This window comes from Vombatus ursinus, unplaced genomic scaffold (assembly GCF_900497805.2).
Source record: "Vombatus ursinus unplaced genomic scaffold, bare-nosed wombat genome assembly UNPS02010394.1, whole genome shotgun sequence".
In the NCBI taxonomy this organism is placed as follows: Eukaryota; Metazoa; Chordata; class Mammalia; order Diprotodontia; family Vombatidae; genus Vombatus; species Vombatus ursinus.
The window spans coordinates 6,847,382-6,859,642 of NW_020950172.1; the positions used below are offsets into that span (position 1 = coordinate 6,847,382).

At 45.1% G+C, this 12,261-nt stretch overlaps 1 protein-coding gene across 4 annotated transcripts in view; it reads left to right on the forward strand.

Moving 5' to 3' along the window:
- PPP6R2 (protein phosphatase 6 regulatory subunit 2) overlaps positions 1-12,261 on the forward strand; it is a 137,305-nt gene that overhangs the window by 95,488 nt on the left and 29,556 nt on the right. For all 4 annotated transcript variants that reach the window (XM_027854384.1, XM_027854383.1, XM_027854385.1 and 1 more), the window contains 4 exons: positions 933-1,045; positions 1,369-1,482; positions 7,331-7,457; positions 8,477-8,629. In XM_027854384.1, the coding sequence (XP_027710185.1) occupies positions 933-1,045; positions 1,369-1,482; positions 7,331-7,457; positions 8,477-8,629 (507 nt within the window). The remainder of the gene's footprint in view (positions 1-932; positions 1,046-1,368; positions 1,483-7,330; positions 7,458-8,476; positions 8,630-12,261) is intronic.

Below are 12,261 nucleotides of genomic sequence, written 5' to 3' on the forward strand. Positions count from 1 at the left end.
CAAGAAAACAATCTACACAATGACTATAACAACACAAATGGGGAAAAAAAAAAAAGACATACCGAAAACCACAAGTGAATGTGACAAAATGTAGAAGTCCAGCAGAATTGGATCCAGAATGAAGAGAGGTGAGAGGATACCCCCAACCCACCCCTTGGTGGAGGGGAAAGGTCCACAGGGGTGACACATGGCAGGTTTGGGTTTTCAGTGTATTGATCAGTTGTGCTGATTTTTTTTTTTTTTTTGAGGAAGGGAGACATCTTTAAAAATACCATATATGGGGATAATTATGATGATGTAAAAACATAAAAACTTTTTTTTTTAATAATGTAAGGTAATGCTTTCCCCAGATGAGTCTTATCCATATTCCTGGGGAGAGGAAATTACAACCAAAGAGTCTATCATCATACTTGCATTTATCTGGGACAAAGGAAGCCATCCCTTTTTGGAATACATTTCTTCATTTCGTCTCCTCTAGAGTGGCAGCTTGGTAAATGGGAAACAGCACTGACTGGAACCTGTGTGGGTCTGACTTGTGACTGCCACCTTGGTCCCTTATAAGCTATGTCACTCTATCTTTCTGACCCTCAGTTTTCTCATTCACAAATTTGTGGATGAGAATATAGTAGGTAATAAAAGTGTGTTGAATGAATGCAGATCCTGTCCATATACCTGCTGTTTTGAGGATCATTTGAAGCTGTCCAGTTTGCCATCTTTAATGCTCAGTAAGAAGGCTACTCTCACTTGGTGTAGAAAAGCCTTGATTCTTGATTCTTGATTCTCTGATTTTTGTTTTTACTGATGTGTTGGTTAAGAAAGGAGGAGTAGGAGGAATAGGTGATTTCATCTCTCCTACACTAGCTTCTTTATTCTGGGTAACAATTCTCTTTGGAACTAATGGGGTGATGCTTATCATTTGTGATTATTCTCAGAGACAATCAAATGCTTCTCAGACCCTCTGTGATATCATCCGACTCAGCAGAGACCAGAGCAGTCAGACACAAGAGATTTCTGAGCCTGACCCCCTCCTCACAGTCCTAGAGTCGTGAGTATCCAGTAACAACCAGGCTACTGGCCACATTGTCCTCGAATTCCACTTCGGCTGGGTCCTGCTTGCTTTAGAGGAAATTTTGCTCTGGGCATGGATTTCAGTTCATTTTTTGTGTTTTCCCACTGACTTCAGAATGGACTGCTCAGTGCTTTCGTGCCTGACATTCTGCTGGAGTAAATGCTCCCTGCATCAGCCAGGCTTTCCTGCTGTCTGGTGGGACCTTCAGCATGAACACTAGCTTTCCTTCTGACCTTAGTAGGGGGTTCCATGATTCATTCTCTCTTTCCCTGACAGTAACTCATGTGTCTATTTAACAGACAGGGATGTGTGGAACGGCTTCTAAAGAACATGTTTGATGGAGACCTGACTGAAAACTGCTTAGTCAATGGCACTCAGATTCTGCTAACGTTGTTGGAAACAAGGAGATCTGGGTAAGTCCTTTTCTTAAAGAAGATGCATTTGTGTGGCATCTGAACTTAACACTTACCTAGCACCTGAGAAGTTTGGGGGTCATTTTACTTGTTATACCATCATCATTCAATCAGTAAACCAGTAAGTATGTGTCAGGTCCTGGGTGAGGCACTAGTGAGACAAAGACAAAACCAGAGGGGTCCTTGCCTTCAGGGAGCTCACATTCTAATGGGGGAGACAGCATTTACAAATGGGAGCGCACACAAGATGGATGCCAAATAGCTTCAGGGTGATATGGAGTGACAGTAGCTGAGGATGTCAGGAGCGCCCCATGTAGAAGGCGGGGCTTCAGCAGAGCTTCAGGCAAAGATGAGGAAGATGTGCATCCCAGGGAAGTGGTACAGCTAGTGCAAAGGCGTGAAGAAAGGGCAGGGATTGCTGAATGTGGGGAATAGCCAGAAAGTCGGGCGGGAGAAAGGGACGGAGCAGGGCTGAGAAATGAAGGTCTGGAGTGCCGAGCAGAGGAGTGAATTCAGCAGAGCCAAGAAAACAGTACACAGAGCGACTGCCACAAGGTAAACGGACAGGACAGGCGCAGAGCTGGAGTGAATGTGGCAGGATTTAAAAGAATACGCTTTTCCTCAAAGAAAAGAGACAAGAAGGCACCTGCCTCTCCGAAGGCCGGGGTCCAGGCGTGTCGAACATTGCGCATTCCATCAATCTTCTTCAGTGTCCTAGTTGGTTTTGCTGATTTTTTTTTACCTCCTTCTTGTAAGGGATGGCTCACTGGGAATGGTGAATTCTAGTTAATAGAAAAAATGAAAATATCCACAAAATCTATTTTATTTTTAAGACAAAACAATTGTAACAGTTAGGGGCATCCAAAAATTGAGTGTGCCGCTCCTGTCAGGAGTGGCTTCTCTGTCACAGGTAAGTGTTCAGACAGAGACAAGAGGACCATTTGTTAGGAATGCTGTGGAGGAGAGATACGGGACCTGGATGAGATTGGATCGTGTGACCTCAGAGTTCCCTCCAAATCACAGATTCTGTAAATCCTCCGAGAGATGCAAAGTGAGGGTCTGGCTGCATCTCCCCATTCCAGACCTCTTCTTATGGGGTCCAAAGGCCAATTTTGTTAGAGTTCTACTGATTGAATGCTTATGATTCCAACACCTTCTTGTCCCCTTCCCCAAATTTTACTTTCCAAACGAATTTTATTCTCTGCCATATATTTCAGCTGAACTCTTACCTCAAGTGTACACTTGTCTTAAAATTATGTCTCATAATTTGGTTCAACAAAATTTTGAGTGCCACTGTTGATGCTTGAGATACACAAACAAGATGGTCTCTGCCTCACTGGGATGATAACAACCACTAGTACATAGATAAGTAAATTCAAGGTAATTGGGAAAACTCCGTGAGGGCTGAGATTGTCTTGTTTTTGTATCTTGTCGATTTAAATGGACAAAGTCATCAATTATACTTTCCTTTTGTGACTTGGATGATTAAGAAGTTAACACACTCCAAAAGTACCTATTGGTGACAGGCTCACCGGGTAGCCTGGACAGGAATCTTCATGGGAGGCACAGTCAAGATGGCAGAGTGAGAGGTAGCATTTTTGGTTAGCTCACCTAGCATACTTCCTTCCCAGTAAACTAGAAGACACAATAAATTGCATTCTGATTGGAAAAGCCAAGAAAAAGTCACAGTGAGTTATTTTTCTAGCCCAGAGCGTCTTAGAAAGACTGAGAGGTCTGCAGACATTTGGGTGGGGGCTCACCAGAAGCATAGCATGGCAACCTGGACAGTAGGAAGAGGAGTATTCTAACCATTGGGGATAACAAGGAAACTAGGACAGAGTGTCAGGGCAGGAAGCACCAGGGCAGAAGGAGGTATCCGAGGAGTCCTGAACTTGCTGTGGGAGCAGGAAGAGAAGCCATCTGGCCAGTCTGTTGCCTGTTATCCAGCTCTGGATTACAAATCCAGGGGCAGAGAAAAGTGGTCTCTAGAGCATGGGGCCTAGCTGAGCACTGAGCAAGGAACGAGTTCCCAGAACTTAGTTGTGTGGCTTGGAGTCGGGAGCAGAGCAGGGACTCTTAAGACCAGCACGCACACCTGCAGTAGGATAAGCACAGCAGGAGCCCAAGACGAAGGGAGCCGGCAGAATCTCCTACTGGGCTGACAGTGACTGAGTCCAGCAGCCGTCTGTGGAAACTCTGTGGAAACTTACACAAGCCAATAGACCCAAATGTGCGTTAGGAACTCACAGAGCTCAGACCAAGCGATAAAAAGCAGCAGAAGCTCAGGCAAGACATTCTTCCCTCCTCCCAGAAGTAAGCAGAGCCCAACATCAACATAAAGTCCAAAGTCATGAGGCTGGACGAATAATCAAACAAACAAAAGAAGAATCTGACCATAAAGACCGTGGTGATAAGGAAGCTCAAGTCACAAACATCTGCGAGCAAAGACTCAAAGTAAAATGCAGATTAGAGACAAGCCCAACAAGAATTCCTAGAAGAGCTAAAGAAATAGATTTTCAAAAAGAGGGAAAAAAATTAAAAAAATAAGAGTATAGTAGAGGAAAAAATAGGAAAAGAGAGCTGTGCGGTAAGGTTATAAAAAGAGAATCAACAACTTGATAAAAGAGGTACAAAACCTTACTGAAGAAAATAACTTCTTGAAAATTAGAATTGACCAAATGGAATTTATGACTTCATGAAATGTTAACCAGTAATAAAACAGAGTCAAAAGTCTGAAAAAAAAGTGGAAGAAAATATGAAGTATCTCATAGGAAAAATAACTAGTCTGGAAAATAGATCAAGGAGAGATAATTTAAGAATCATTGGACTACCTGAAAAAAGTCTGGACATCGTATTTCAAGAAATTATAGGGGCAGCTAGGTGGCGTAGAGCACTGGCCCTGAAGTCAGGAGAACCTGACTTCAAATCCGGCCTCAGATCAGACACTTGACACTTACTAGGTATGTGACCCTGTGCAAATCACTTAACCCCAACTGCCTTAAAAAAAATTTATAAAGAAAAACTGCCCAAATATCTTAGAACCAGAGGGCAGAGTAGAAATTGAAAGAATCTGTTGGTCATCTCTGGTAAGAAACCTCAAAATAAAAACTACCAGGAGTGTTAAAGCCAAAATCTACAGCTCCCAGATTAAAGAGAAGATGTTGCAAGCAGCTGGAAAGAATTGAGAAGAGTATGTAGGAAGAAAGTCCTGCAAAGCAGTAGTTTAGATCATATGAGATTTAGCAGCTAAAGGAACATAGGGCTTAGAATCTGACATTCCAGAAGGCAAGGATCCAGGATTGCAGCCAAGAATAACCGGCCCGATGGGGCAGCTAGGTGGCGCAGTGGATAGAGCGCCGGCCCTGAAGTCAGGAGTACCTGAGTTCAAATCCAGCCTCAGACCAAACACCTGACCCTTACTGTGTGACCCTAGGCAAGTCACTTAACCCCAACTGCCTAAAAAAAAAAAAAGAATAACTGGCCCAGCAAAACAGAGTATACTTCCATTGGAGAAAAATATGGACATTGATTAGACAGAGGACTTTTAAGCATTCCTGATGAAAAGAGCTGAATAGAAAATTTGACATTCACAGTACTGAAGAGAAGGACGAAAAGGTAAATATGAGTGAGAAATCATAAGGGACTAATCAAGGTTCAGAATGTTCTCATCACCAGGGGTTTTAGAGAGAGACTAATTAGAAAGAGGGCCTAGGTGTGATTCTGTTATGTCTAGATGATCTCCAAAGAAGAATGGAAGGGCGGGGAAGATGAATTCACTGGAAGAGGGGGGATGGCGAGAAAGGATGAGGAAAATTATCTCACATAAATGGGGCATGCAAGGAAGCAGTTAAAAAATGGAAGAGGCAGTAGGGGGAGTGAGCAGGTCTCGAACCTCACTTTTAACTGAGCTGGTTCAAAGAGGGAAGAATACATGTACAGATGTAGTCAGGTACAGATATCCTTCTTCCAATAGGGAGGAAAGAAAAAGGTTAAGAGAAAGGGGGTGGTGGGGCAAGAGGGAGGGTGGATTGAGGAAGGCAAAGGTCAAAAGCAAAGCAGTCTCTTTAAAGAGGGGACAAGCTGAAAAAGAGAAGGACAATTATAAGAAAACAGGATAGAGGGAAGCACATAAGTACTGATCGTAACCATGAATGTGAATGGCATGAGCTCATTCATACCCCAGTCTTGTCATCATGCTGCTAACTCAGCCTTGGATACCCCAATTTCTTCCCACCTCCCTCAGCTTCCTCTCCCCTCTGACTGGAGGCTTCTCCCAAAGCTTTCCTCTATTATGAAGGGCAGAAACTGGACTTTCCAGCCCACAACACTCCCAACCCCACTGAACAAGATGTCCCCATGTCAGGTACCCACTGGGGTCGTTCTCTGCCCCCCTGTCCAGTTGCCTTTTGCGTTTGTCTTCCTTCATTAGATTCTAAGCTCCTTCCTCCATGTTCAAAAACATTTATAACAGATCTCTTTGTGGTGGCAAAGAATTGGAAATTGAAGGGAAGCCCATTGATTGGGGAATCGCTGAACACTACGTATGTAATTGGGGGGGAATACTGTTGTGCTATAAGAAATGTTGAAGGGGATGGTTTCAGAAAAACCTGGGAAGACTTTTATGAACTGATGCACAATGAAGTGGACAGAAGCAGGATAACACTGTGCCTAGAAACAGCAGTATGGTAATGGTGGTCAACTGTGAAAAACCTTAGTGCTGATCGGGGCCATGATCCCCAGCATTTCCGAAGATCTCACGATCAAAAATGCAGTCTGCCTCCAGAGAGAGAACAGAGGAAGCAGACTTTTCACTTTCTCTATGGTTCTTGCTTTTTTTTTTTTAACATGGCTATTGTGGATATTTATTTTGGATGACTGTACGTAAATGTAAATGGTTTTGTTTTTCTTGCCCTCTCAGTGGGTGAGGAGGCAGAGAATTTGGACCTAGAAATAAAATGAAATTTAAAAAAGGAGCCTTCCTCGTTGCAAACACACGAGCTGTTCTCCTGCCTTGGAGGCCCTGTGACCACTAGGCTTTGGACAGAGTATATGGGGCAGCTCGCTAGCAGGAAGGGGCCTGGTAGAGAACACAGGTCTAGCAGGTCCATGTTCAAGGCCAGAAGGTCAGTGAATGCAGGGGGATATCCCAGTGCTCTGAACTCTGTAGCCGGCTCTTCTTCAGCAGCTGAAAGGAGTTAGGCAGGGAGGTTCTGGGAACTAGAGGAAGAAGAAACGAGCCAGCACTGGCCAGCAGAGAACCCGGCCTGGGAGGAGCGAACTTTACATGTAGATGAAAGGGACAGCCAGGAGCAAAGAGGTCCTCAGCAGTGGCCCAGCAGGGGGACGGCCATGGTCTCAGGACAGAGATGGGCTTCTGTCTGCCCCGATTGCATCCCCTCTGCTGGATGGGAGCTTTCTGGAGTCCTGGAGAGTCAAGGCTGACTTTGGCAGGGGAGGGGGTGGAGGAGCTGTCGATGGCAGAACGTGACTCCTCGGGGCCAGGCCAAGCTCTGTGCTGGACCCTCCAGGGAAGGACTGGGGGAGGAACCAAATGAGAGCAGTGGCTGGCTTACCCGTGTCCTCTGGCTCCCGCAGTGCTTCCCCCGTCAGGAAAACAAGACTCTGTCAACCCTGCCTTTTGCCGTACCCCCGAAAAGTGCGCCTGGAGGCTTAAGGTGGAAGCCTAGCTTCCTCAGTGGGAAGACTGGGAATTGCACAGAATCGCGTCTAATATGACCGAGTCTTTTGAGAAGAGGAGATATTGTTGAGGCGTCTTTGAGCCTGACCAGAGGAAGATAAGTATGTTCATTGAGTGGCATGATTTTCTTCTCTCTTTTGAAATCTGCAGGGTGGAGGGCCTGATGGACTCATTCTCTCAGGGACTTGAAAGGTCTTACACTGTCAATAGCAGCATATTGCACGGCATTGAACCATGGTTGAAGGACTTTCATCAGCTTCTTCTCAACCCTCCAAAGGTAAGTTTCCTTTAGCAGCTTGGTACTGGCTGCCCATTCCCCCTAAATTGTGTGCATGCCCCTGTCGTGGGTACCAAGTACCTGCTGTTTGCACAGCACCACTCCAGGGGTGCTGGGGAGGACGAGAAGCGTGCAGGAGACTAACATCCCAGGGGATTGGGCACTGGGGGTGAAGGGGGCTTCCAGCCGATTCTTCTCAGGCCTCCCTAGGCAGCTTCCCCTCAGTATGTGGTGCTTCAGGAGTCCCAGAGGGAGAGGCTGGGGAGCCTTCTGTTAGAGATGACTCGGTACCGAATTTCATTCCAGAGTTACTGAAAGGAAGTGCCCCAGAGGAGGAGGCCCTTTTGGGACTGAAATGGAGAGATTTATGTTTTAAGTAAAGAAGAGAGACTCAGAAATCAATGCATTTTAAAGAGAGAGCAGTCTTCATTCATCTAATGTTTTGGTGTTTTCAAACACCTTGTCTTTGCTAAATGTGATAGTTTGGGTCCTGAAGAATAACCAGCTCTTCTAAATAGGGCCCAGCCTTTACAGCCCACTGACTGCTCTGGGATGGGGCTACATCCTGGCTGGAGCTAAGAGCACCAGGGTCAGGAAAACATGAGTTCAGATGTGGCCTCAGACACCACGAATGAGCACGTCATTTAACCTCATCTGCCTCAGTTCCTCAACAGTAAAATTGGGATAATGATAGCACCTGCATCCCAGGGTTGTTTTGAGGACGAAATGAGATGACATTTGTAAAACACTTAGCGTAGTGCCTGGAACAAAGCAGGTGCTTAATAAATGCTTGTTCCCCTCCCCTCTCCTGGCAGCCCAGAAATGTAAGTCATAACCCTCCAGACGCTGGTGTGAGCATCACCCATCCGGCCTGCCGCCATTCCTTCCTTGGTGGGTGGGTGCCGATGAGGAGGCAAAAGTAAAGAAGATTCCTCGACTCAGGAAGTGTGGCAGCATAGCTCGTGGGCCTTCTCCAAATACAGACATGTACACATCAAGTTGTATTTCTCCTTCCCCAGAAAATGTCAATCCTGACCACCATCGGTGTCCTGGAGGAGCCCCTGGGGAACGCCCGACTCCACGGGGCGCGGCTGATTGCTGCCTTGCTGCATACCAACACACCCAGTATTAACCAAGAGTTGTGTCGGCTCAATACCATGGACTTGCTACTTGTAAGTAGACTCCTAGTGCCCTGAGGTCCCGGAGGCCCAGCTGTGCAGCCTTCCTGCTAGGTGGACATTGGCCCCGGAGAGCCCAAGGCAGCCTTCCCGCTTGTTGGACAGCCCTCACTTGGAGGGATCAGAGCGAAAACTGGCTTCCCCAATTTGCCCCTGTTGTTACTGGTTCTTTGTTCTGGGGGGGAGAGGGAGCGATCCTTACCCCCTTTCCATGTGACACTCCTGATACGTGAGAATCGTTTTCGTGTTTTCAGCACAGTTTTCCAACGTCAGCATCAACGAGTGCCTTCGACCCTTCCTCCTGTGACTTAGTGTTTAGTCCCTTCACCATCCTGGTCACCCTTCTCTGGACGTAGTTCAAGTTCTTGTTGTTTTTCCTCAAATTGAACACAATCCTCCTGGTGGGGACTGATCGGGGCAGAGGACAGTGGCATTACAACTTCTCTCAAGTCAAGTCAGCATTTATTAAGTGCCTGCTGTGTGCAGAGCACTATGCTGGGTGTTGAAGGTTACAACAAAAAAGTCCTGGTCCTCAAGGACCTTCCATCCTCCTCCCTCTTTGAGGTGGCAGCTTCTGTTAATACAACTGAAGATTCCCCTAGCATTCTTGGCCTCCGAGTCACACTGTTCAAATACCCCTTTTTCTCTTGTTGGATTTCTTTTTTTAAAGTATCAAGCATTTGTTTTTTTCTCCCTCCCGCCTTCTTCTCATCCCCCTCCCCCAGAAAAAAAAGAAAAACAAAATCCTTGTAACAAATATACACAGTCCAACAAAACCGATTGCTGTAGTGGCCGTCCCCAGAGCTGTGTGTGTCGTCCTGCACCCGAGCCCATTTCCTCCCTGTCAGAAGGTGCTCTTCACTATCAGTCCTCTGAAGTCATGGCTGGCCATTATGTTGATCAGAGCTCTTAAATCTTTATTCGTTTCCACTGAGGTACTTTTCATATAAAAATTTAGCTCTTCCTTCCTGTTGTAATGAATTTCATTTTTTAACTTGTCTGGTGTCATGCATTTATTAAGTTTCAGCTTCTTTGGTTTGGCCCATACTTCTAGACAAGGCTACATAACCTTTTTTGTGACATAGACCCCTTGGGTAGTCCAGTAAAACCTGAGGACCCTTTCTAAGAATAAGGTTTTTAAATGCGTGAAGTAAGATTCATAGGATTGAAAGAGAAAGCAATTGTATTGAAATGCAAGTATCAAAATATATATTTTTTACAAGGTTTGTGGGCCTCAGATTAAGGAATCTTGTTCTAGGATCTTTTTGGATCCCAATCCTCTCATTAGTGGATTAGGGTCTCCCAAACTTCATGTCATCTGGAGATGCCATCTATGCCTTAATTGACTTTTTTAGAGACCTGACCCCAAATGGAGCCTTGGAGCAGTTCTGTAAAGGCCAAGGAGCGTGTGGAGAGGTTGACTTAGGCAACTCAACCTCTGTCTGAAGGGCCACCTCTTCATCAAAGATGGGTAAAGGAAGAGGTAGTGGGGGAAGAGAACTGAATGATGGGAAATGAGGAGGGTAGAAGAGGGAGCTTTAGGCAGATGCCCTCAGTTGGGGGGTGAAGTACGAGGCCAGATGCTCGGCTCAGACGATGAGGTTAGGTGCTGTGAGAGGCTTTGGAATAGCTGCTGTGGAGAATGGGACAGCCACTTCATGAGGGAGGAATAGAATGTTGGCCTTTCTGTAGGGAGGATCTGTAAATTTGTAGTGAGCCCAGTTCCATGGTTTTAGAATTTCCTCAGGCTCCATTCAGCAGTGTGTGGATGGGAGCAAAGAAGACCCAGGGGAGTGATTCAGGGTTGGGTGTTGTCAAGGTCTGTTTGACTCTGGGACAAGAGGACAAGATTCAAGAGTGAAGGAAAGTGTAGAGTTGAGTTGGCTTACTAAGGGGTCACAGCTGGGAAGGGAAGAGAGGAAAGTGTAATTAATGTAAGGGTAATAAAAAAGAACAGAGGCATGGCGGAAATGGGGGGTCACAATGAGGATGGAGAACAGGGGTAGGAATCAGAAGGCACAGGGCAAGTGCAGTGATAGAAGATCGTGATCAGAAGTGGAATGTTAGTGGGTGCTGGTCGTGGCAGGGATGTGACATCTTTAGGTGGAGCTGAGGAGGCTTGGGGAGTAGGTCAGAGCAACGGAGGAGTTGTGGTATTTAGGGAGATGTATGTTGTATGTTGTAGTGATATGTATGTTGAAGCCCCTTCGTATGAGAACAGGGAGGAGAGAAAGACAGGCAAGCAGGTATTGCACTCCTTGAGGAAGAAGGAGAATGTTCTGGGCATGGATGGGTAATAGCCACCAGGACATGCATATGAATCTCGGAGGAAGAGGGGTTGCCAAATAATGGTCGGAGAGAGTCTGAAAGTGGCAGTGGGGCCAAAGAGGATTCTGACTTCCCCTGTAGGATTCAGGGCTTGGGGGAGTATGAAAGAAAGGGAAGCCAGAAGATGGAAGGAGTAAGAAAAGAAGAAGCTTATGATGGAAGGCAATTCAGCACAATCATTGGGGTTTTGTTTTTGTTTTTTTGTTTTTTTAATAATATTTTATTTTTTTCCCAATGACATGTAAAAATGATTTTTAACACTTGTTTTTTAAAATTTTGAGTTCCACATTTTTCTCCCCCTCTCCCTTCCCTCTCCCCTAGACAGTAAGCAATAAGTTATACACGTGTAATCGTGCAGAACATTTCCATACTAGTCATGTTGTGAAAGGAAACACAGACTCCCCCCACAAAACACACACACACACACACACACACACACACACACACACACACACACACACACACGTAAAGAAAGTGAAAAATAGTATGCTTTGATCTGCATTCAAACTCCATCAGTTCTTTCTCTGGAGATGGAGAGCGTTTTCATCATGAGTGCTTTGGAGCTGTCTTAGATCCTTGCATTGCTGAGAAGAGCTGAGTCATTCACAATTAATCCTTGTACAATATTGTTGTGTTACTATGTATGGTGTTCTCCTGGTTCTGCTCACTTCACCTTGAATCACTTCATGTAAGTCTAGCTTTTTCTGAAAGCATCCTGCTCATCCATTCTTATAGCACAGTAGTATTTCATCACGTTCATATCCTACAGCTTGTTCAGACATTCCCCAGTTGATGGACAAACCCTCAATTTCTAATTCTTTCCTACCACAAAAAGAACTGCTATAAATATTTTTGTACAAATATCTCATTTTCCTTTTTTTAAAATCTCTTTAGGATATAGACGTATTAGTGGGATTGCTAGATCAAAGGGTATGCACAGTTTTATAGCCCTTTGGGCATAATTCCAAACTGCTCTCCTGAGTGGTTGGATGAGTTCACAACTCCACTAACAATGCATTAATGTTCCAATTTTCCCATATCTTCTCCATTTATTATTTTCCTTTTCTGTCAAATTAGCCAGTCTGATAGGTGTGAGGTGGTACCTCAGAGTTGTTTTGATTTGCATTTCTCTAATCAATAGTGATTTAGAACATTTTTTCATATGACTATAGATAACTTTGATTTCTTCACCTGAAAACTGCCTGTTCATACCCTTTGACCATTTATCAATTGGGGAATGACTTGTATTCTTATGAATTTGACTCAGTTCTCTGTATGTTTGAGAAACGAGGACTTTG